Source organism: Etheostoma cragini, chromosome 20 (assembly GCF_013103735.1).
Source record: "Etheostoma cragini isolate CJK2018 chromosome 20, CSU_Ecrag_1.0, whole genome shotgun sequence".
Lineage (NCBI taxonomy): Eukaryota > Metazoa > Chordata > Actinopteri > Perciformes > Percidae > Etheostoma > Etheostoma cragini.
Window position 1 is genome coordinate 4539421 of NC_048426.1, and position 25097 is coordinate 4564517.

At 41.0% G+C, this 25097-nt stretch overlaps 3 protein-coding genes across 4 annotated transcripts in view; all 3 read left to right on the forward strand.

Annotated features, from left to right (window-relative positions):
* The window catches only part of galcb (galactosylceramidase b), a 379778-nt gene that overhangs the window by 22900 nt on the left and 331781 nt on the right, over nucleotides 1–25097 (forward strand). The window lies entirely within an intron of this gene.
* Nucleotides 2826–5390, forward strand: dtd2 (D-aminoacyl-tRNA deacylase 2). Its single transcript, XM_034858506.1, has 3 exons — nucleotides 2826–3095; nucleotides 3909–3978; nucleotides 4937–5390. Exons 1-3 carry the CDS (start codon nucleotides 2982–2984, stop codon nucleotides 5251–5253), a joined length of 501 nt encoding a protein of 166 aa, XP_034714397.1. The 5' UTR covers nucleotides 2826–2981; the 3' UTR covers nucleotides 5254–5390.
* On the forward strand, nucleotides 7153–24848 carry LOC117935884. 2 transcript variants are annotated; one of them, XM_034858486.1, is made up of 22 exons: nucleotides 7153–7376; nucleotides 7570–7733; nucleotides 7883–8070; nucleotides 8198–8242; nucleotides 9763–9883; nucleotides 12071–12207; nucleotides 12877–13046; nucleotides 13758–13953; nucleotides 15882–16120; nucleotides 16830–16915; nucleotides 17429–17490; nucleotides 17602–17840; nucleotides 18661–18850; nucleotides 19022–19063; nucleotides 19508–19628; nucleotides 19997–20138; nucleotides 20633–20794; nucleotides 20926–21028; nucleotides 21327–21970; nucleotides 22980–23097; nucleotides 23717–23786; nucleotides 24397–24848. In XM_034858486.1, the coding sequence occupies exons 1-22, from the start codon at nucleotides 7246–7248 to the stop codon at nucleotides 24723–24725; spliced, it is 3699 nt and encodes a 1232-aa protein (XP_034714377.1). In that variant the 5' UTR covers nucleotides 7153–7245; the 3' UTR covers nucleotides 24726–24848. The 2 variants fall into 2 exon arrangements, with proteins under 2 accessions (XP_034714377.1, XP_034714378.1); XM_034858487.1 differs by lacking the exons at nucleotides 7153–7376; nucleotides 7570–7733; nucleotides 7883–8070; nucleotides 8198–8242 and adding an exon at nucleotides 8809–9067 and having other exon boundaries at nucleotides 19505–19628.

Here is a 25097-nt window from a genome sequence, read left to right on the forward strand (position 1 = left end):
TAGTGTATGTAAGAGCATTTCACATGTGTTCGTGAGAGGTAATTCTGAGTAAAGTCCCTAACGGCCCCTCATATAAATACCTTCATTTTTAGATGTTTTACATGTAAATCATCTCACATCCATTTTAAAAACTAATTACACAAATACCATTTCTCTTTCTAAAATGAACTTAATTATATCCATCCAGTCAGTATTGAAAGGGAATCTTAATGTTCTGTCAGAATTGAGCTAAGAATGTTTTTTCTGCTGTGCTACAAAACCAGTTTGTCCCGCACGTAGTTCAATGCCTGACCAACGCGTCACGTCTGTGGAAAATCCACAGCTGGAGCCAGCAGCCATAGCTACCCTACTGTCCAAAATGTCAACATCTGCATGCTAGCTCACTATCATATCTTGTTTGTTTAATCCCTACCATTTGCTGTTGCATGGGATGTTATTTGTTAATCTAAGATAACCGGCGAGTGGTACCCACCTTCTCATTCAACTTTCTGTTCTCAAAACTACGCCTCTAGGTGTTTCATTAGCATGTTTTTATGTTAGTCACTTGTCCATCTCATGCATAGACCCACTTCCATTTTAGTGGGGAAATCATACCTGTAAGCCCATGAACTTTTTTTAAACTAAATTCTCCTAGAACACATTGTTGTCCATTAAACGGACCAGTATAGTTTTGAGGGCATTTCTGACATTGTAAATCCAGGATAACGTGATGATAGCACTGTCAATGGTGTCAGAATGCAATCAAACATTCAATGATTGAGTCACTGATTGAGAAAGAAAGGAGGAAACAGGCTGTCTCTACTGGTCAGTGAGTGTTTCTACCCTTAGGCCTACCAATAAATGTAGTGGCTCAAAGCTATGGCAGCCTCGATCAGAGTGGATGGACGCTTTTACAGCCAGGTGTGAACAGTCCTTCATTTTTACTCCACCGTGGCTTAACCTATCGTGTGATGTCCATCAAAACTTTATCACAGAGTCAGGGTCCAGATGAATGACACCTCTGACAATCTGAGTAACATTTTGGCCACAATATTTAGCCCATTGACCACACCCAGACCAGCCATAGTCTAGGTTTCAACCATGTCTGGTTTAGTGTGTTGTGTTTCTCCAGGCCAATGTGCCAATTGCACATCTATTAAAGGTAGTTATTATGGAACATTCCACTTTGGCCTCCTTTGAGAGCCAGGTAAAGCTTTGGCTTAGAGCTAACCTAATGTCTAACCTCCTCTAACTGTATGCTGTACTGACTTAGCCCAGTAGAGCATACTAAGGAATTGTGTCTCCATTTTAACATCTACTAATGAATTGTCCTGTTTTTCTTTCTTTTTTTCTTTTTCTGCTTGTTTTATATACTAAATGTTACTATTTTACTATATACATTTTGTCATTTTTGTATTGTAATTTCAACCTGCCTAATGGACTGCAGATGAAAATTAGCCCTGAAGGACATTCATGTAAAACCCTGTAACATAACTTTAACTTAAACATTACACGGTGTGGCTGTGGACTGGAGGTAGAGTGGTCGCCCATTAACATCGCTATATACTGTATAAATTAAAGTTATTCTTATTAATCACAAAATAGGCGGTTTAATCCCACATGTCAGTGTTGCTCACCGGATGCTGTATGTATTGTGTATATAGTCCTTATAGTTAGGATTCAATAGTTGAATTTCTCTACATTGTACTTTCGACTGTGTGTGACGAACTGAGAAGGAAGTATTTTTGTGTCTCTCGTTCTGAGTGATTAATAGCATACGTTTGGGATTTCCCTGAAATGACTGCTGCCTTTGTTTGCGCTTGATGTTTGGCAGCAGTCAAACCGCAATAAAGATATGAGAAATATGAATTGTACTTGAAGACTGAAGCAACTCTACCCTTTGTTAAATACGTGCACCTGTGCAGGGAACTGACCTCGACAGCCGCTAGTTGTCTACTTCCTGTAATTATTAACACGCTGAAGATTATAGGCACTTTATTTGTTTATGTTTGGGGCTTTTATATCCTTTAATTTTGACAGGACAGCCAGGTGGGGTACGGGGGTGAAATGCAGGAAATTGTCACAGGTTGGACCTGGTCCCTGGACCTCTGCGTCGAGGCATCAACCTCTAAGTAGATGTGCGCCTGCTCTACCCCTGGACCAACCCGGCTGATTATGGACTCTTTATGACTGTGACTGACTCCCAATGATGACATCCATCTGCTGACTGATCAGCTTCTATGGTGTAATTCTTACAAGCAGCCACGTGATGGCAGTGTTGTCTCAGGATTACAAAAAGGTACAACTCGCTGCATTTGTCCTTTCATGTACACACGCACTCACGTAGGCTGCGTACACATTCGCGCGCACACAAATTTGAAGCTCTTGTTCTTTACTCGAGTCTTTTCTTATCATGCCACTTTCTACTTCTACATCTCAGAGACATATGTTCCACTTTTTACTCAACTACATCCATCTGACAGCTTTAGTTACTAGTTACTTAAGTTACTAGTTACTTTAGTTACTCCGCTACATTCATCTGACAGCTTTAGTTACTATTTGCTTTAGTTAATAGTTACTTAAATTACTCCACTACATTCATCCGACAGCTTAAGTTACTAGTAACTTTAGTTTCTAGTTAGTTACTAGTTACTTTAGTTACTAGTTACTTTACACATTAAGACATTTGCAGACAAAACTTATGTAGTTCATAAAATACAGTGTTTTCTTAAACTATTAAACTATTGGACAATATAAAAACGTCCCCCCGATGTGCAGAATGAAAGCGGGAAAGAGACTGCGCAAATAATGCGCAGCTTTGAGCACGTTTGGGCGTAGTTCGCTGACGTTAACACGGAAGTGGGTTCTCTGTGTTCCCATTCATGACCAGACATGGCTGTGCTGTTGGAGGTTACAGTTTTCAGATTGGACCGCTTTCTTCCATAGACCGAGCAGAGCCGAGGAGACTACTCACGCTTGTTCATCCCGCATAGGGCCGAGTGATGACGGAGAAAGGTCGCCGCGGCCCCGCCGCCCGGGCGGTGCTCCAGCAGTGTCTGCGGGCCACACTGCAGGTGGAACCCGCAGAGGAACACTCCGAGGCCCGGTTCGTCCAGGTACTGACGACCAGTACTGGAACAATATGCTCTTCCTTACTAATACCACACTGGAAAATACTCCGTTACAAGTCAGAGTCCTGCTTTGAAAAAGCTCCTCAGGAAAATGTACTTCAAGCACTAAAAGTAAAAGTACTCGAGGCAGAACTCTCCATGTTAGAAAGAGTAAAGGACCCAACCAGCTGTGAGTGAAGTAAAGTAACTAGTAACTAAAGTACCTAGTAACTAGTAATTAAAGCTGTCAGATGAATGTAGAGGAGTAAAAAGTCGAATATTTCTCTGAAATGTAGCGGAGTAGAAGTAGAAAGTGGCATGAAAGGAAAAGACTCAAGTAAAGTACAAGTAGCTCAACATTTGGACTGCAGTACAGTACTTCAGTAAATGTACTTAGATATATTCCATTACTGCAAGTAGCTTTCGACGACAATTTGTGGATTTACCGTAATTTGGATAAGACAGTAAAATATGGATTACTTTTATCTTTAGGCTTAAGAAACTAATATAGATAAAAAAATATATATATTCTCTTGCAATTTTGTTTGTTGGAAAAAGCTGGACAGAAGCTGTAGCCTACTTTTGATTAAGTTATATAAAGTTTAAATCAAGCAATTCATTTCTCTCTCCCACCTTTATTGTCTATCCACTGTCACTATCAAATAAATGGAACAGCCCCCCCCCCCAAAAAAAACAAAAACAAAACACATGGCTCAAGTTATTGGCATGACAATGGTAAGAGGAAGGAATTGCAGGACCAAGAGTTGAAGGCTGGCTGCTGATTGGTCCACGTCGTTGACGCCCCTCTCTGTTTTTCAGATTGACAGAGGAATGGTGATCTACGTCTGTTTCTTTAAAGGCGCCACAGACGACATCCTGCCCAAGATGGGTCAGTAGTACATTAAAGGGGCTCTAAGCCATGTTGGGTGACATGACTTCTTGTTGACGTTAGAAGTATTAATGTGCTTCTGCACACTAACCCCCCAAACCCCCACGCCCAAATCCTTCTTATTGAGGAGCTGTTTCTTACAGATGTTTTAATACAGTGTGTGTGGGGACAGGCAGCTAGCAGATAGGGAGATGTTTTTTACAGTGTGTGTGGGGACAGGCAGCTAGCAGATAGCGAGGAGATGTTTTTTACAGTGTGTTCAGGGGACAGGCAGCTAGCAGATAGTGAGGAGATGTTTTTTACAGTGTGTTCAGGGGACAGGCAGCTAGCAGATAGTGAGGAGATGTCTTTTACAGTGTGTACAGGGGACAGGCAGCTAGCAGATAGTGAGATGTTTTTTACAGTGTGTTCAGGGGACAGGCAGCTAGCAGATAGCAAGGAGATGTTTTGTTTATGATCTCTGAACATTGCACATGTTTTTACTTCATACTGTGAACACTTGCACATTCCTTGGTCAATATATTTGCTCATTGCATCATCCTTGTTACTACTACTGTATAGGACTCATTAGTTTTTAATGTATTTTTATTATTTTTATCATTATTTTTAATGTATTTTTACATATCTTTTGATACCTAATCCTCAATATATAATATAATATATAACTAGTGCAATAACCATATCAATATGTTTTTAGCGGTATAAAACTGCACTTTAAAATGTAACTGTCATTTTTAACCGAGGCCTTTTATATTGAATTAAATGTTCAATGTATCTAATAAAAGCAGTGTGTTGTAATTGAGCAGAACCGTGTAGACTTCAATATCCGTTTATCGTCATCGTTATCGCATATTTTCCTCATATCGTGCAGCCCTCTTCTTTATTATTCTTGACTTTTGTGTACTCGTTGATGCTGGTGTAAATGTTGTGTCCTCCCTCCTCTCTGTCCCCCATCCAGTGTCCACGCTGTTAAACCTGCGGCTGTGTGAGTCCGACTCGGGGAAGATGGTGTCGGTGTTGGAGCTCCCCGGCAGCCTGCTGATCGTCCCCCAGGCCACGCTGGGCGGGAGGGCCAAAGGCCGGGCCATGCAGTACCACGACAACATCAGCAAAGAGGACGGCCTGCGGCTCTACGCCGCCTTGGTTTCTCTGTGCGAGAAGGAGCTGACGGCCGCTGCTTCCGCTGACGTGACGGTGAAACACGGGACGTACGGAAACAGACAAGTGCTGAAACTCGACACCAACGGACCATACACACATCTGATGGACTTTTAATCAATGAAGCTTTACTACATGGAGGTCCAAAATGTCTCTTGGTATTGTCCAAATATCTACCAACAAGGTTGTTTTTTTTTTCCCTCCTGGCCGGCAGAATTATTTTTTGTACAAACAGAATGAGAGAACTCATTTCCCATGTGGCAGTGCCATCACAATAAAGAAGCCGTGGATGTTGTAAGAGAAGCTCTGTCAGTGGCGGTTCTACATTGAATGAGCCCCCCTTTGATTACTATATTATAGCGTATATTGATTTTACATTATTGGCCACAAATAAGCATTTAAATGATTATACATTGAAATAAAAATGTGTAGTGACATATCTGGGAAACCACTTGATCTCCCCTTGTGTGCCACAGTTTTTTTTTCTAGTCATTTTGCTTTTGACCATTGACTGATCATATTCTGCTTTTGACTTGTGTATTTTACTAGCTCCCCTTTTAGTTTTTTCTTTGTTGTTGTTCTTTAGCTGTGATTCTTTCTTGTACATGGACATTTATATTGTATATACACACGGGTATGATGACCCGGTATGACCATAAGACAGTTAAAGAAATGACACGCTATGCATAAAGTTTAACTCTGAGCATGCGCAACTCACATCTGCACTCGACTCATATCGGGTCGTGACAACGCGGCGACATCTACACGCTAGGAGCAGGTCTTGGAGCTTCGTTAAGGACCACTTGTGAGTTGTTTGTGATCCTCGTTTCTTTCCCAGACACAAATTAAAAAACGCTGTCGCTACCCGATGTGAGTCGGTGCAGATGTGGGCTGAGGATGTGGATTAAACGGTTTACGGCAAAACGTCAAATCATGGTGGGAGCGTCTGTGTCATACTGACATTTGTGACATCCATAAAATAATAAACTTTCCTCATTATAAACAATAAAAGAAGATGGAAATCATTTCAGAAACGTTTTAACTATCTAACTATGGTTGTTTGGTCGCTAACGTTAGCTTAACACGCCATTCCAGTGACAGCCTTTGTTGTGTTTGATGCTAACTTGTAGCTAAGCTATCAGTGAACTAATTTCGTTAAGTGGGTTCATTTGTACTGTGTTGACATTACAGAAGTCTATCGTTAGCATCTTGTAGGCTACTTCAGCATCTAATCTACAACTGACACCAGGGAGAATGCCGTGAAAATGTGATGCCTTACGCTAAATAAAAAAACTGTACTGTGGCTAACAGCAATTGTCGCAAAGTGACGCATGCGCAACTCACATCTTTTTTTTTCTTTATGCATACAGATCATTACAGACAAATACAACGCAAACTACATACAGGGGTACAGCCACTGTTACAAAAGGCCTAAGTAGGCGAGCTAGTCGGCAGAGTAGAAGTAAAATAGAAATAAACATTTTTTTCTTTTCTTTTTGTTTTACTTTTACTCTGCCCTTATTAATAAACCTTTGAGGTCACACACGACATAGATCCAGAGTTTTTACGGCCTAATATTTTTTAGATAACTGACTCAATGTAAATTCTAAGCTCAGTCATAAAGAATGGTTTAGAATTTCTGAATTTGCTCATATGGATGTGGTATTTAGCATATAGAAACTAAAGATTGATAATGAAGTCTTTACCTTTGTATTCACCTTCAAAGTCAAACATACCAAAGAAAACGTCCTCAAAGCAAAATCTAAAATCTGGGAGCAATACTACATGAACGAAGATGAGACACATTTTCATCGGTGCTAATACAAAACGAGCAGTTGTCGATGTCCTGTTTGTATCTTTTAATGAAGGATTTTGCTGGGTAAAACCTGTGTATTACTTTAATAACTTCATTAGTAACAAGGTATTTGAAAGGTAAGGACCACACTTTCTTCCAAGGAATATTCTCGGTTATACTGCACTGGACTCACATGGGGTAGAGACCATGGAAGTATTAAGAGAACTTGGTAGTGTAACTGTTACGATGTGTACTTGCTGCAGTGTATTTTCTCCCCAGTAACAAGCTCATCTTGTTGGTAATTGTATCTTTTCATGTTGTTGTCAACAGCTCCAGGGAACTTTCTGCTTTCTGAGCTGTCGGTTTATGAGTGTGGGGTACATTGCTTGGGGAGGACACTCAGGAGGAGACCATCAAACACAGTCAGACCCGTCAAACTGACAGGGTAAGTGGGGGTAAAATGAATGTAGTAGGCTACGGGTAGTATCTGAGTTGAGAACTCTAACCTTTGAATTCCCAGAATAGATAGAAGGTGAAAGAAGTGATGGTGGTTGAAGGAGAAATCTCTCCCATTCTGTTATTTAGCTTATTCATTTATTCTTAGTAATGTTGGAATTTGTTCCTCTGCACTTACACAGGCTGACTGATGTCCATGCCACTTGTTTATCACCACAGACTATGGCAGAATATCAATTCTTTCACAACTTGAAGTTGTACTTGGAGACCGGGCAAATGCTGTCCAGTTGGGAAAAATCAATGAAATGGAAGATCAACCGGTGTGCCTGTACTTACATCTTAAAGGGTAATTTTGATCTCTACGTAAAGATGCAAGCTTGATTTGTTATGCACAACAGCATTTAAATGAAGCCTACTCCATGACTGTTTAAAGACTCCCCCCCCCCCCCCCCCCCCCCCCCCCCCCCCCCCCCCCCAATGATCCTGTCCTAACAGGTGGTAGGCTGTTTTACACCGGCCCAGCTCGGCGGTACCTTCGCATGGTGGTGATGTCCGAGCAGGAGAAGAAATCCGTACTCACTGAGTGCCACGGCCAGAGCATCCATAAGGGGGTCAGGGGCACCCGGAACCGTGTGATTGCAGGCTACTATTGGCAAACTATAGTACAGGATGTGGATAACTGGGTAAGAATGGGTAAAAAAAGCTAAAAACACCTGTATAAATCTCACTTTTCTTAAATAATGTACCTGCTGCCAAACCACACTAGCTCCCCTCCTTTACATGTCTTTGTTAAATTGGTTTTTGATATAGGTCAAGTCCTGCCATGTCTGTCAGGCCGTCGTCCGCCCCATAATGGTAAGATTTTATAAAACTTAAAAGTAGCTGTTAGATAAGAACATCTTAGTTAAACATATCTATTAAATAACAACATTGCTGTAATACATTTGTGTTTCTACAACCAAAAATGTAACCTACTGTTAACCATTTTCAGATATGGACATTTTAAAGATGCTTCAAGCATTTGTATTGATATTTAAATTATTATTTTTTTTTTGTTTGTGTGTAGAATGCTTAATGCAAAATACCTAAGTGAAGATTAGAGAAGCCTTTATTGATTCCCAGAAGCGGTTGTTGCAGGTGTGTGATGACATACATAAGAACAGATGAATAGAGACATTTAAACAAATAAGTAAATAAATATATAATTTATAAAATATTATAAAGTATGTAAAATTAGAAAAAATAAATTAGTTTCAGTTATTAGGAATAAAATGTCACAAGTTTACAAACCGGTCATACAATAAACAACAAACACATTGTTTCATATAGTAGTTAATTTAAAGGTATTGATAAAGTTTAAAATACATTAATATGTTCGCGCCCTTAAGTTACACGCTTAATTCCAACCTTTTATTTTGAAACTTTCGATACCGGAACATCCAAGGTTGCTACTGCTAGCTTAAATGTGCGAACCACCAAACGCTACATTTAGCCTCTTGTTTTACCTTAAATGTAATACTTTTGAGAATTTATATGTGCGTTTAGATGAAGTGAAATAGTTGAACTCGTTTAGGGGAACAAGGTGAGTCGATAAAAGAACGCGCTAACAGTTGAGTTTTAGTTGAAAGTTGACGACGGTGTAACGAGAAGTTGTGTTGACTGGATGAAACATGTTCTAAGGTGGGAAACTGTTTTCAACAGGGACATATGAGCTTTTTTTGTGATAAATGTGACGTTTGAAGATAACATGGATGTTTTTACGGTATCAGAGGCACGGTTGTAGTCTGTCTGCATGTGTTTTATCTAATATCGTTTTCATTAATAATTTAGCTAGCTGTATGTATTGTCCATATTTATGGACACATTATTAACCTTAATGTGTCCACCACGTTACTAATGCTTAGTCTTAAAATACAAAAATAAATGACAAAATGACTGTCCAAACCCCAATAAATTCAATGAAAAGTGTGAAAAGTCAGCCAATGTTGAATTGTTTTGTTATTAGCAGCAACTTTAGCATTCCTATTTAATAAGTAACTAACCATTAATTGATCATTTGTTCAAGCTGTCATCAATGGCATGCTCATCAAATTCTAGGAGCTCAGTAGGATGGGAGAAAATAGTCAAATATCCGAGGGCCTTTCTTTAGGAAATGGAGAAAGATATGCACATATTTAATCATTTGCTGTCTCACTTAATACATTTCAAACAATTAATCCAATACCAAAATTGTAAAAAAAATAATTATAGACAGTTAAACAAAAAATGGATTCATGTTTAAAGCTTTAGATTAGATTGACTGATTGGGATGTATTTTGTGGTTGTCATATGAGTTAAAGCATCACCTCTCTATATCTTTATCCTTTCCCTCCCAGATGCCTTCTTTTGACTTACTGGATAAGGTGGAGCTATTCTTGCGGGGAGGAGTGCGTTCCACAGACGGACCAAAGAGCTCGAAGAAAGTAACCAGAGCCAGCAAACACTTCATCTATAAAGGTATTCAGAGCTACTCTGGCTGGTGTGTACAGAGATGCTTCTTACACATTAGAGAAGGCAGTTTTCTCTCAGCGCAGAGCAGTTAAAACCGTAATCCTCGACGTAGTCCAGTTTCCCTCAACTGTCCACACTTTGAGCATCACATATAAATCTTTTATGATGTTGAAGTGGAAGCCGAAAATCTCTGACGGGTATCTAAGAGACTGGACGAATAACAAACTGTAATGTAATATATACACAGCATTGCAGATGACACATAACGCAGATGTGTTACTCAGGTTGCGCCCCCCAACAAAATACTTCCAACTTTTTTTTTTAAAGATTATTTTTTCAGGGTTTTTTCCCTTTATTAGATAGACACAGTGAATAGTCATGTGAAAGGGGGAGAGAGAGAGATGGGGGGGATGACGCGCAGCAAAGGGCCGCAGGCTGGATTCAAACCCGGGCCGCTGCAGCAAACATGGGGCCAGCGCACTTACTCAATGAGCTATAGGCCGCCCCAATACTTTAATGTAATTAATAAATTAAAATGTGAAAAAATGTCTTAAGGTTTTGCATATTAAGGAACTTAGTAGAAATATTTGATTGATTGGCAAGCCCTGCCATTAAAACAGTATGCAACGGTTTATGGAAATGTGTGTTTCCATCAATAATAAATGAGATGTAGGCTACTTGGATACCATGATTTAGCAAAACAAACGGTAAAGGATATTTTCCAAACTGTTTCCATATATGTTGTCAACTACATTTGACATATTCCCAATGACATAGGCCTCCTGGACTTTGAACATTTCATTCATTTGTTCATAACATATGTTACACTGGATGGTAGGCAGTTTTTGGAGTGACTGATTGTAAAGAAAATGACTTAAAATGAGAGAAAATTAACACAGAACATGCAGTATTGTTGCAATACATCATGTCTTCAAGCCTGATATTAATGGCCCTAGTGGAAAATACATTTTATTGTTCCAACGAAATCATGTTTTCTTGCTCCTTTGCACTTTATAAGATTGTAGGAAGATTGCCTACCATCTGATGCTGGTCAAATTATGGGAGAGATATGTTGTATGAGTAAAGTTATGTAGAGAGTAATATTTTATAACATCTGTCTGAAATTCAATTGCTCAGAGGTCAATGTCAGTTTGTTAAAAATCTTGATAATTATAATCAGCCTCTTTGGAAATCCTCAGTCATTTGCTTGAAAAAAGCAACTATGTTTTTTGTTTTGGAGAAATAGTTTAACTTATCCTGTTTTTGAAGAGTGACAGCAGCCCGCCCTGTCTTCAGCCTTTTGGACGGATTTTGCTGACTAAATTTCAGTTACCCGTCCATGACAAAATTAATTTCTGGCTGTGCTGGATTACATAGAAGATAATTTAGGAGCATGCAATAGGGGAAATTACTCACCCACCACCATCTGTGAAAGAAATATTCAAATCTTTAACTCAGATAAAAGAAATACAATGATGTTAAAATACTCTGTTACAAGTAAAAGTCGTGCATGTTAGCTACAGTTTAATCTATAGTGATAGGTCACAATTTATTCGTTGATTCATATTCTGTATTAATAATCGGAATCCGCAAAGCAACTAAGGTCAAATACAGTAGTACAGTAAAAAGTACACTATTTCCCTCTAAGAGGAGTAAAAATATAAAGTAGCATAAAATTTAAAAAGTACCTCAAACTGTACCTGAATACATATGAGTAGGTTGCACGTCCCACTCCAATATCTAGAAGAGGTAGATTTGTCCCCCACAAAAATATGAAAGTCAACCCAGTCCTGAAAAGAGGTCAAAATAACCGCTTGAGGGGGCTCAAGACATGTACAGAAAGAAAGAAAGAACACAACATGATCGTGAAGTATAAAGAGTTTATTTTAGCTTTGACTTTTGGAGCATATGGTTGGATTAAGGTCTCTTTCTCCTATAGATATGTTGGTGAGTTGGACACGGTTCCTAGAAAAAAAGTGTAATATTTGGAATGTGCAGAAGGTTTTGAACAATACAGGAGAATAATTTATCAAAATAATACCATGAATGTTGCAAATAAACCTAAAATGTTATTGGACGAAGACCCCCAGATCCTCTGGTTATGTGTCCACCCTTGCTTGAGTGAATGTACTCAGTTACTGTCCACCGCTGTCCACCACACATAATGAAAAGTAGTAACTGTTGTTCCTCCAGATGACTGTCTGTGGCGTACGTATCGAGGACGCCTCCTCCGCGTTGTCAGAAGCAACGAGGAGATAAAGGAGATCCTGGTCCGTTACCATGATCACAACAACCACGCTGGTCGTGTGCGGGCAGTAAAGGAGATAATGGTGAGTTCAGGTGACATCTTAAATGGGAACGAGAAGGACTTGAAGTACATTGTGTACTTTTATTGTGTAATGACTCTATGGCTCATGGGCTTATACTCTATATACATTATGTCTAGTATCTACATTAGTAGTGGGTTGGATTTAACTGACAGATAAAACATGTACACTGGTAGGGGAAAATGTATGTATATGTACGTTTTTGTCTGTATGCACCTATGTAAGCAGGTGTTTATATGTATGCATGTGCATATGGATGAATATACATGTAGGCATGTATATGTGTAAATATACATACACTCACCAAAAGGATTATTAGGAACACCTGTTAAATGTCTCGTTAATACAATTATCTAATCAACCAATCACATGGCAGCTGCTTCAATGCCTTTAGAGGTGTGGTCCTGGTCAAGACCATCTCCTGAACCCCAAAAGAGAGGTGATCAAAGCAACTTTGAGCGTGTCGTGGTTATTGGTATTTCACAGTCTGCTGTTTGGGGGATTTCCACACAAAGAAAAGGGTTTACAAAGAAAAACATCCAGTATGCCTTGTTGATGTTAGAAGAGAAGAGAATGGGAAATAAAAATAGTTTTATCAAATACAGAACGGATAAGATGACACTATCAAATAGAAAATGAGAAGATTGAAGTGTTCCTGGTCTGTCCGTCCAGATGATGTATTACTGGGTGGGTGTGACGGAGGCGGTGAAGAACTGGATCGGAGCTTGTGCTGTTTGTCAGAGCCGATGTCCCAGCGAAGCGCCCACCCCACCCGTGCGCTTCTGCTTGGCCTACGGCTGCGACGCCTCCAGCTACGTTTACCCTGAGCTCAGCTTCCACAGGTCAGACAAGCTGTGTGATAAGTTCAAAAAAGGAAAACAGGTCTGAACTGATTATTACCAGAATCAAAGTCTGATTCTTACTGATTCAGTTTTCTGTTTATGTTATGTTGCAACGCTAAATAATGCTAAATCATAGTTTATTCTTTGAACATACCTAAAAATATGCCACCCATAGTGCTTTACAGAAATATGGCAAACATGTAATGCTAATTAAAATCTATTTCAATGAACAACAAACAGTAGAGCATGGAAATAATGAATTAAGGTATAAAAATACAATTGGCATTTTGAGTAAAGAACTTATAAATAGTCATGTTGGCATTATGCTGTATTATGGTATGACATTATACTTTATTGTCATTAAGGCCATGCACATGAAGGGTGCACAGCTGAAAAGAGTTGCATTTATCTCTAGTGTGCAAACTAAAGTTCCAGATAAAACATGTGAAACATCAAGCATGTCAACAGACACAAAAAGACACTTTTTTATGTCAATAGTTGGTAGATAAAAGCAGTAGATTAATTATTGTGCTAACGTCTGCATGACAATGAAAAGGAAATGTATTTTTCCAGAAATACAACCTAAAGGACGTAGAGTATATCTAATGAGAATAAAATAGGACCAGGGATGAAAGCGTGTGTTGCTCTACAGGCAGGCTTTCCTTTTGCGTAGCTTCCTCTCACCTTAGAAAACGGAACTCTGTCGTGCAGGTTTCCCAAGGCGGCAGAGCTCCGGCAAAGCTGGCTGACGGTGGCTCAGAGGGACGAAGGCTCGCTTCGCACAACCTCCTGCCTCTGCTCCAGACACTTTGAGCCGTCCTGCTTCACACTAAACGAGGAGGGTCAGCTAACTCTGACACCAGACGCCATACCCACCGCCATCCCTGCTACAGCTTCGGAGGACCAGGTGACACAAGGCAGACCACATATACAGTAGGAGGCACAAACAAATGGTCTCCGCACTGCATACTGTAAAAATACATATGTGGCCATAGGTTTAGATGAAAACATATGAATTGTTTAGATCTGTCAGGATATTGAAGTGCCTTACTATATTAGCAAAATGAGATTTAAAAGATTTCAGAGGTGCAAACATCTAAACATTGATTGATTTATTGAATGGTTTGTGTATCAAGACGATTAAAAACAGTAATCCAAAGGATTGACATGCTAAAGTAAAATACTTGTTTACAGCACAGTCCTTGGTGTTACACACAGGAAACAATTAACAAGAAGCCGAAAACTCAGACTAAAAAGACATACAGTATTATGGGGGGGGAAGACATGACAAAAAAACAAACAAAATAAGAAAAAAAATGCCGGAAGAATTATTCAGTAAATATTTACTTGGTTCCATAAAAGCTGCTTGACTTGTCTTTTAAAAAACCCTTGTTATAATAGGAGTTTAGTAGCAATAGGCAAACTGTTCCATGCCATTATACCGGTGTAAAAGAAATCATTTTTGCATTATTAGTTTTAGGAACTATGCAGAGCGGATGCTGGCCCTAGTATTATGACTATGCTGCATGTGGACCATTGTTAAATTAAAACATAAATATTTGGGGGCATGACCATTAATATTAAATAATAACATTGTTTTGCAGCACTTGGAATTTGTTTTTGTTTCCCAGTCAACCCAGAAAACCATGCAGAGCAAGCAAAATCCACATGACATTGGATCAGTAATACCAACAATTTCTTTACAGAAAAATCAGAAAGCTTTGTGTTACAATATAAAAACTTTAACTTGCAGGCACATTTGTCTAAAACTTTGGCTGCAGTGGATTCACCTATAAGTGATTGATCCAATGTTAAACCTAAATATGTTACACTTGATTTAGATACAATTTCAGACCCATTACACATCACATTTTAGAGTATTTGATTTTGCCAACTTCCTTTTTGTACCAAACAAGATTGATTCAGTCTTGCCCCGATGCATGGAGAGCTTATTGTCTACCAGCCACTGGTTGACAGACTCAAGCTCTATGCCAAGAGTATTTTCAGTGTCTTTTACATTACACCCTGGGACAGGTAAAGCCGAATCATTAGCATATGTTAGCAACTTGCACCACACTCGGCTGATATGCCATTTATGTATACTAAAAATAACAGGGACCCCAGGATTGAACCTTGGGGCACCTTGCATGTTGTGCTCTGTGAATCAGAGACTTTTGTCCTATCTGTTAGGTAACAAGTGAACCATATGAGTGCTGAGTTGCTAAAACCCATGCACTGTAATTTAGAAATCAAAATCTTGTGGTTCACAGTATTGAATGCTTTTTGCAGGTCAAGTAGTAGCATACCAACATGATAAAAATTCTTATGCGCGTAGTTTAAAGGAATGAGACAGGTGTCAGTAGAATATGCAGCTCTAAAACCAGACTGGAGCTCATAAAATAGATCATGCCCGATGAGATAACAGGTGGAGAACCTGTTCATATACAAGATGCTCCGAAATCTTTGATATAGTTGGCATAATAGATACTGGCCTATAATTCCCAACATCAGCACTGCTATTTTTTGTAAAAAGAGGAACCACCCTGGAATTCTTCATATTGTTTGTGACTTATGGACAGCTTTATGACATGGGTAATTATCCTATGTATAATGCCAGCACTATCCCTAAGAAACCTGGAGGGGATAAGGTCCAAGCCAGTGACTGTATTCATTGACCGGGAGGAGAGGCTTACACTTACTTTATCCTCTGAGACTGGACTAATTGCAAATGCATCTGCAGAGACCTTTTTTCTACCCTAAAATGAGTAATGTAATATCGCTTAATGAACGGGAAGATATCTAGTCTCCATTTTCATCCTCCTGCTTGGTTTTCAGGATTTTGTCCCCTCAGATGAAGACGTTCTTCATTCCAACTCTTTGGAAGACCTGGTCTCCAGCACAGAGCCCTCTGAGCTGGCCCTGGATCACTGTGAAACCCCCTTCGAGCTGCAGGAGCACAGGTACTGCCTACCCGCTCCGGATCCAGACTCAAGGGAAGTCCACACAGGGATGGAGGAAAACAGGAGGAAGACTGTCATCGAGCCCAGCTTCACGGTCTATAACCAGATCGCCAGGTAGATCTCCTGTCCGCTAGGGTTGTGAATCTTCACTGGTCTCAGCATTTGATTTGTTACCATTATCCTGTCAATGATTTGAATCGATTTGATGTCAAGATGTGTTACCTTAATATTATTATACATTGCCACACATGGTTTGCATAAAAGACAGTACTTTTCTAGTCTTAACGACTACTCAAAGCGCTTTTACATCATACAGGATACATTCACCATTCACACACATTCATACACTGTGGCCGAGGCTGCCGTACAAGGTGCCACCTGCTCATCAGATAAACACTGGCAACTTGGGGTTCAGTGTCTTGCCCAAGGACACTTCGACATGGGACTGCAGGGCCAGGGATTGAACCCCCAACCTTCCAACTGGCAGACAACCGCTCTACCACTGAGCCACAGTAGTGTCAGTAGTGGTCCACAGTAGTGGCCCACATAGCTCAGTTGGTAGAACAGGCACTCATACAGTAAATAGAGGTTTACTCCTAGATGCAGAGTTGGAGTACTGGAGTTGATGCACCGATCCAATACCACATAATTTAGCCCAGAATGCAGTTTATGTATGTTCTTTTAAAACATAACATAATATATTATACGCTGGTATCAGATCAGTACTCTGTATCCACCAATACACAAGTTCTGGTCTGGGAATCGGTATCAGGTAGCAAAAACTAGTTAGTCATTTAGCGTGTTGAAATGTTTCACCTTGCAGGTATCTGAGCCACAGAGTGTTACCGATGCACAGCAAGAAAAGCAGAGGCGCTTTACGAAGGATGAGCAATCGCTTTGGTCTAGTAGGTGAGTGGAAAGAGTGACAAAACACAGCATCACTCCTTTAATCCTTAATAAATTAGATTATTGTGGGTGTGGGAAACTCAGACACCCCCAATAATCTCCACACAGTGCCTGTGGCCATCAAACTATATTACTCTTCCTTCTGAGTGTTACACGCTTAGTGTCAATACTGGACTCACAGTACGTATACTGTACATACATACTAGGTACAATAATTACTGCAATTAATTTATCAGTTACATGTGCAGAATCAGTGCTCCCACCTATATTCCCACTGTACTTATTTGTGTTCATACTGTATTAATTATGTTCACACTGCAGTACAATAGAATTTGTACAATCCATTGTTATAGAAACATAATCTTAATTTTAACCTGATCCTAATTTACTTACTAGTTTGCATTTTTATTTCTGACTGTAGCTGTTACCATATGTTACTTTATACACTTATTGACTCGCTCTTTTCTCATCTCATTGAGATGAGATGCTTTTAGAAACATGTGTCCTCTGTTTCAGATGGAGTGCTGATGTACACACGAGTCTCTCCTCCTGTCAGAGTGCCACGCAGCAGAGAGGAGGTTTGCATGATGTACCTACAGGGTATCAGGAAGTGTTGTGCAGCTACATCTCAAAGTTTGTTTCCCTGTCCCGTGACAAGTGCACCAACCGTGCTGCCTTGTAATTGGCAGGTAAACTCCATCCTGCTGCAGTTTCATGACAACCAGGGTCACTACGGCCAGGGAATCTGCCAGCGGGAGATCACAAAGCACTTCTACTGGGCCAGCATGACCAGAGACCTGGCCCGCTGGATCTCCAGCTGCCACACCTGCGTCAACAGAACCAAGAGGAAGTGGCTTCGCTGCAGCGTCTACACCTGCACCAACTGCTGCGGGCCAGTGGAGAGAGGCCTGGGCCTCACCTTCCATAAGTATTAACACATGAGTCTTCTACAGCAGATATTGTGGTTACACATCTTTTTCTGTATACTTCTTTTTGTTTATTGAAGAATTGTATACATAAACATACATTCCAGCTGTAACAATACAAAATCCAGTTATTATCAATAACTTATTCTCCTGTCCATCTCCTTAAAGTGAGTTGCATGTTACATAATACATTACTTTTACAAAAACCTTTTACTCATAACCTTGGTGTACATATTTCCCACATGTGCATCAGTTTTATCCTTTTAGACAAAAGAAAACAAAAAAACAACATACACCAAAGTAGCAATATGAAGGCCGTATCACATACAGTAACACAGAAGATACAAGCTGCAAAAAATACCCAAATGCGAAGGTATACATCGATCCATTTTGCAATCTCACCATTAAAGTCATTTTTTCCATTGTATAGATTCCCCTGACAACTGATCGCCAGTTATCACGTGTTGGAGGTTCTTTTTTGAGCCAACTCAGTGTTGTTGTTTTTTTTGTTTGCTGCGGCAAGAACTACAAAGTATATGCAGCGGGCATTTTCTTTTTAGGTCTCTCCACTACATCTGGGAAGATTATTTTATCAAGGAGGACAAAACCCCCCCTTCCAAAAGTAGTCCAAGAGAGGGCATGTCCAAAATGTATGTGTATGGCTTGCAGCCTCCTCTCCACACTTTCTCCAACTTGCACTTGTTAGCTTAGGATCCATTTTGGAGAGATTGGCGGTGGAAGCAGCCGGTAACTATTAACCATTTCCGGTCTTTGAAAACTGTACACTTCTTTTAACATCTATTCCTCTGTCCTTCCCTGCAGGTTTCCTCTTCAAAACGTGGCCGTGCTGGCTCAGTGGTTAAAGGCTGTCGGTCGTCCACACTGGCATCCCCGGCTCTGGTCGTCTGTTTGCTCCACCCACTTCACTGAGGACTGCTTTGACCGCAGCGGCAAGAAGGTCACGCTCCATCCAGACGCCGTGCCCACACTCTTAGTCTACGGTGACTCAGGGGTAAGGCTCCAAAGGGACTGATTTTACATCAGATCCTTAAATGATGAATCACTAAAATGACAGTGGCAGTAGTGAAAACACTATAATCAACATGTGCTGCTGCTAGTCCAGTGCTTGCAGAGTCGGTACAGTTTTAAAAGCAGAAGCTTGAGTTGTGTTGTTCCTCCACAGACTCCGTCCAGAGGTCCGAGCCACCCGGCTGCTGGGGAGGAGGTATGTTCTAGCTAGACTGGGAACCAAATTCAATACTTTTAGACACTGACCGAATGACTCATCATTCAAAACCCAATTTCAATACCTTAGGAGTAAATCTAGTTAGTGTCATTGAGCCAAACAGCATACAACATGTTTCTACCAATGATGTTTGTGATTGGCTGTCTAAAATTACACATCGTATAGCAAGGACTCATGTAGTTGTAGAGCTAAAAAATAAATAACACAATTTGGGCTGTAATGTGTAATGTCATTTATTTTTGTTTTATAAAATTGGGATCGGAAAAAGCTTTTTAGGAACCGGTATCAAAGTCACGATATCGGTATCAGTCGGCTACAACATTTACTTATACCGAGCCCTAGTTCCAGCTGGGCTGATTATTGGGGGTTTGACAGAAGAAGCTGTCCAGTACAAAATGTAATGATCTGTTTCTCTGTTAGCAGGCCTATTTTGCCAAGTATGATGCCGTGGAGCTGTACCTGAGCAAACGCACCTATCCTCCTGGACTGAGCTACGTAGAGAAGAACACCTTCAGGAGGTTCTGCAAGAAGTTTACCATCAAAGGTTTGTACCAACCAGAAGCAGTTACTAGAACAGGTCAGTAGCTCTTTTGTACCAGTGTGAGGGTACACAAAATAGGAAGGATTATGGTATTTTAATAATAATTACTCAAATGAAAGTAAATCAATTGAACTCCCACACACTCAAGCAGGTTGCAAGTAAGCATTGCTTTGTATGAAAGAGGTCCCAACCAAGTGAAATGCACATGTCGACAGTGTCAGCTGAACATCATTCGGATTAGCATGCATTTAATTCCTTTAATTATCCCGTGAAACAAAATAGCAAGTCTGGATACTTTTATGATAACAGTTGATAGAAATGTGTGTTAGGTCCATGAGGTACCATGTTCACGCGACACCTTGTTCTCCCAGATGGCGTGCTCCATGAGGTTAGCAGAGATCGGGTGCGTTTGGTTCTGCGGAGCAGGCAGCGCGTGGAAGCTGCCCTGCTGGACTATCATAACGAGCTGAACCACCTCGACATCAACAAGTGTCTCAGACTGCTCAACGAAAGGTGAGACGTGTCTTCTTTATCACTAATAAACTGAACTACATGACTCAACTTTTATTGAGCCTGCAAAAACACAGAAGGACAAAACATCACCGAACCCCCGACGCAACACATCATCACTTCAGTTCAATCACTTTACACCCCAATAGCAGGTGGCTGTTTCTGCCTTCACAAATAGGCTGATTTATATTAGTTAATAATATGGTGTAATCATGTTAAGGCATTTTTTTAATTTGCAATCATTCGGTGGCCCGCCTGCAGTAACTCTGAAGACCCCAAGGGGCCCAGGACCTCCTGTTGAAGATCCCTGTGTAACCAAACATACTGTTATAAATCCAGTTTGTTCCATCCCGATACAGCATGGCTTCACTTTAAGAGTAAAAAGGCAAAGTTTGGCATAATGTTAATAAAAACACACACCCACTTAACACCGCAGGTGCAGAGATTTACTGTTATATCATGCTGTGGTAATAACCCGCTCCTCATATCATGATCAGGTACTTCTGGAAAACCATGAGACATGATGTGGTGCAGTGGATCAACAGCTGCTCTCGGTGCAGCAGCCATAAGATGAAACCACACATCCAAACAGCACCGGGAAGATCCGAGTCACAGCTGCAGGCGCCCGGATCTACACACATACCGGAGGACGTAGACAGGTGAGTGAAGGTTTCTGTGTGCCTGGTACCCTAAAAACCCTTTGCTGGCAAAGCAAACTATATTACAGTTAATGTCATTTGAATTTATTTGTGTGCTCCCTTTCATTCTGTCTCCATCTGAATCCTTAAAGTGGGCCGGATGCCGATGATTACAGCGATGATGGTGATGATGCATGTGGTGGGAATGTCGGGGATGAAGAGACGCAGCCAGCGACCAATTCAGAGGACAGAGTGGTAGGTTTCTCAGCTTCAACCGGCAGGACGTAAAATCATAAAAGTCATATACGTTGTGTTTCCTGGCTTTTTTGGCTCCGTCACAGTAGAAGTCAACCGTTATTTGTATGTTTTTTTCCTTTCTAGCACTTAAGGTAATTGTTATGTATTGATCCCGGGTGGACCCACATCATTATAATTGTCATGACCAGGGATTTACCCTAATTTCCCAAAGAAGGGTTAAACCCTGATCAGACAACCCGGGTCAGTGGTGTGAAAGAGGTATAATTCTAAAAAGAACCTCTCATCTTAATTCTAGGAGAAGCCTTCACCTGTAACTCCCATCAGCCCTCAGCCCAGAATCCCCATCCTCCTTCACCTAAGGTCTCCCATCAACTTCCAGCCCAAAACTCCAATAATCCTCCAGCCAAGGACTCCCAACCTCCCCTATGTGACCAGAATATGGTCCCTCAAGACAGGGGCCCTTCCGCAGACTGAAGTCCAGAAGGAGACAAAGCACTCCGACACTCAGCCTGCCAACCAAAGCAGCATCCGGGTTCAGCCGGAGAAGCAGACGCTGTCTCAGGACCAGAAGGGAACATGTGGCCCTCGGGGCAGCACCAGAACGCATCACTATGTCAAAGTCGCGGACCTAACCCTACCTCTCCCAGAGTCACATCCTCCATCCGAGCTTCCAGCAATACCCAAACTTCCACAAGACACAAGCAAGCGAAGTCAGCCTCTGAATCAACGCAGGGGACTGGAGAGCCAGTCCCAACCCCAGAGCCCTGTTCAGCACCCGGGGAAGAGGAAGAGAGACCTGGAGACGGAGTGTTCAGCTAAGAGGAGCTCCAGCTGTAGCCTGGAGCCTGTGGTGGCCCCGAGCACCAAACCCTGGCCCGTCTTCACTGTTGCTAGCTCTGCCCCGCCGCAGGCAGCCAAACCTCTTTCTAGAGTGGACGGGTAAGTACTACTGACTCAGAGAAGTTACTTTTGATTAGATGGAAATCACAGGGTACCTCACGATACAAATGATATCACAATAGAAATTACATCACGATACAAATGATATCACGATACAGCAATTCTGTGTTAATCAATATATTGCTAAATCTGAGTTGCTGCAGGTTTCAAGTCAAATTTTAGACTTTTTAAAGACCATTATGAATAACATTTAAGACCTTCCTCACATCAAATAAGCCCTAAATTCAGTTTTTAGTATCGCTGAACTTTTACTTCCGGATAGCTGAAGAATTAAAATTTGTTTTATGTCTGTGGTACAAAAAAAAATATATTTAGACAAGCACCAGAGAATTAAAAAAAACGTATTAGAGGTAGCGTTGCATGGATGTAGGACTTTTTAAGACCCAGCGGAAACCCTGTAGACGATCCTGTAATGATCGATCACAATATCGGTCTAACTAGAATTCCAAAATGCCTGTGAAATGGTTAAGTTCAGGTTTCTTTTCTCTTTATTCACTGCAAGACCAAACTGTTTGAAAACAGCACAATTCTGCAGCACTGCAGCAACGTTTTCACTTCTACAATAGAGCAACTAAATGATTATTTGAAAAAAAAAAGTCTTCTTAAAAAAAAGCATCATTGAAACCCTCTTCATCTTTGGCTAGTTAGCTTCTCTCCAAGTTTCCCTCGTTCATGAGTGGAGCGCCACCTCCAGGAGTTATGAAGCAGAAACGCTGGGAAATCTCTTCATAGCGCTATGTTTTATTATTTTAAATTTCAACATTTGGTGCCAGCATGTCGATTCTCATATTGCATGAAGGACAACAATATATTGCCGTATTTTTATGTTGCCCCTTCCCTAATTGTGTTGACCCTGCTTTACTTATGAAACCCTATGTAATCAACTGTTTGTGTGTGTCTGAGCCATCTTGTGTGTAACGACAGCTGTTTGTGTGTGTGTCTTAGCCGTCTTGTGTGTAATAACAGCTGTTTGTGTGTGTTGGAGCAGCCCTGCGCCCGGGCAGAGGCCCAGCAGGCTTCAGGCCCGGACGGTCGTCCAGCAGTGCATCACGGCCAAAGTTAGGATCAAACCAGAGCTGGACGGGGCCGACGCTCAGTGGGTGGAGGTCTGTTCATTCTGTGTTCTTCATTCATTCTTCATGTCTGTTGACCCAAATATTTCAACAACCACTGGATGAATTTCCATGAAATCTGGTGCAAACTTTGGTTGTCCTCTGACTTTGATAAATGGATGACATAAGTTAGTACGTAACATTTCTCAGCGCAGCATGAAAGGTGGGAACATTACTAGTCAAAAACATGAAGAGATTAAGCATCACTTGAGGCTTTCTCATTATAGAGGCTCTGGAGAGGCCAGTTTTAACATCTGTGCAATTTGCGTGCAGCACATTGGCTGGTACATACAGTTTGCAACACTGGCGCTGCACATCCTCATCATCATCATCATCATCATCATCATCATCATCATCATCATATAAATCACTTCCAATGGCGTGACCCTATTATCTGACTTTGTGAGTTAAATTTGATGAAAGAGAAAGGACAAGATCATAAAGTGTTTCGTTCTAGGTTTCCTTGTATAGCTGGTGATGTTGGTCACATCAATACATGTTGTCTCCTATGACTGATGATATCTTTAGCCTTTGTTGTATTTGTATTTCTTTATGCTTCAGAGCGGCTTTAAGACACACAGCTTTCACAAATGGCTCTTCTCTCTGTCCTCAGATCCAGGAGGGAATGGTTGTGTATGTGTGCTTCTTCCACGGAGCCACCGAGGACGTCACTGATGAGATGGGTGAGATGTCTCTTCGCTCTGCACGTGTCACTGTTAGCAAATATTAGAACATTCGTCAGTCAGCATGTTATCCAAATTGATAATCTTATTACCATAGAAATACATGCATTTAAACTGAAATCTATATGTATTTTAGTAAAGTAAAATGAATGTGTTTTTTGCACGTTTTTAATCAAACAATTCATTGATTCAGGCTACATCTCCACTACTACTCTTGCTTTATGAATGTATACATTTTACTATGTTCACGCCTGGCGTTCCCACCTGTTGTGGTTTAAAAACCTCCGGGGTTGCTTTGTAGTCTGGATGTAGAAACGATGGTTAGGGAGCTTACAGTGCCGAGTGTGAGTTAACGGCCATGTCATATGTGGTGTCAGACGTGTGTGTGGACAGAGGTCTTTTTTACCTCAAAATGCCATTTAAAAATGATTATTGTGGATGTAGCGTGATCATTTAGAAAATAGCATCCGCTGTACAGCTGATTTCACTATCAAAACAAATTTAGCATGACATTTCAGACTTGTTTAATTCCTCTTAGGTTAATCTTATCTTAGTGGTCAAATGTTCATATTAATGCAGTCTGTTTTTTTTTTTTTTGTCTAATCTACAGCCAGCAGTCTGATGACCACACAATTTTTCCGAAAAGACACCGGGCGCTCTGTTTCCGTTCTCAACCTCCCCGGGAGCGTTTTGTTTATCCCGCAGGACTCCCTGCTCGGGGAGCCGGGGCCCAAGAGACGGATGCGGTACAGAGGGGGGTGTGAGCCGTGGCGAGGCGCCCAGCTCCTCTCCAACCTGGTGTCCGCCTGCAGGGAGCTCATGTCCGCCTCAGAGAAGTGCAGCAAGGCGGGCGTGAAGGTGGAGCAGGGAGTCTACGGCCAGAAACAAGACATGGTCCTGAACTGTGCGGAGCCTCTGACGCTGCTGCTGGAGTTCTGAGGTCCGCCGCAACGAAATCCAGGGAATAAATTCAAAGAAGGTCAAGTCCGCAGAACAGCTTAATTACTTTGAATATAATACTTTTATGGGTAAGTACCATTTTTTTCATCCTGGACCGTATGTTCCTGTCCAGATGTCTGAAATTATGGAAAAGATTTCTAAGGAGGTCGACCTTCTGTAAAAAAAATGTAAACATAAAAACATGTTGTTTGCTAAACCCACCAGACTCCATGTAAATAAACAGTAATTTTAGCATCATAAAACACCTTTCATTCAAAGTCTGGCAAGTGTGAAGGTCTGACAGGCTGCCAGTTCAGACCTTCACACTTGATACTGGACCAGATTCAAAGACTGTTGTTTCCATCAGTCACT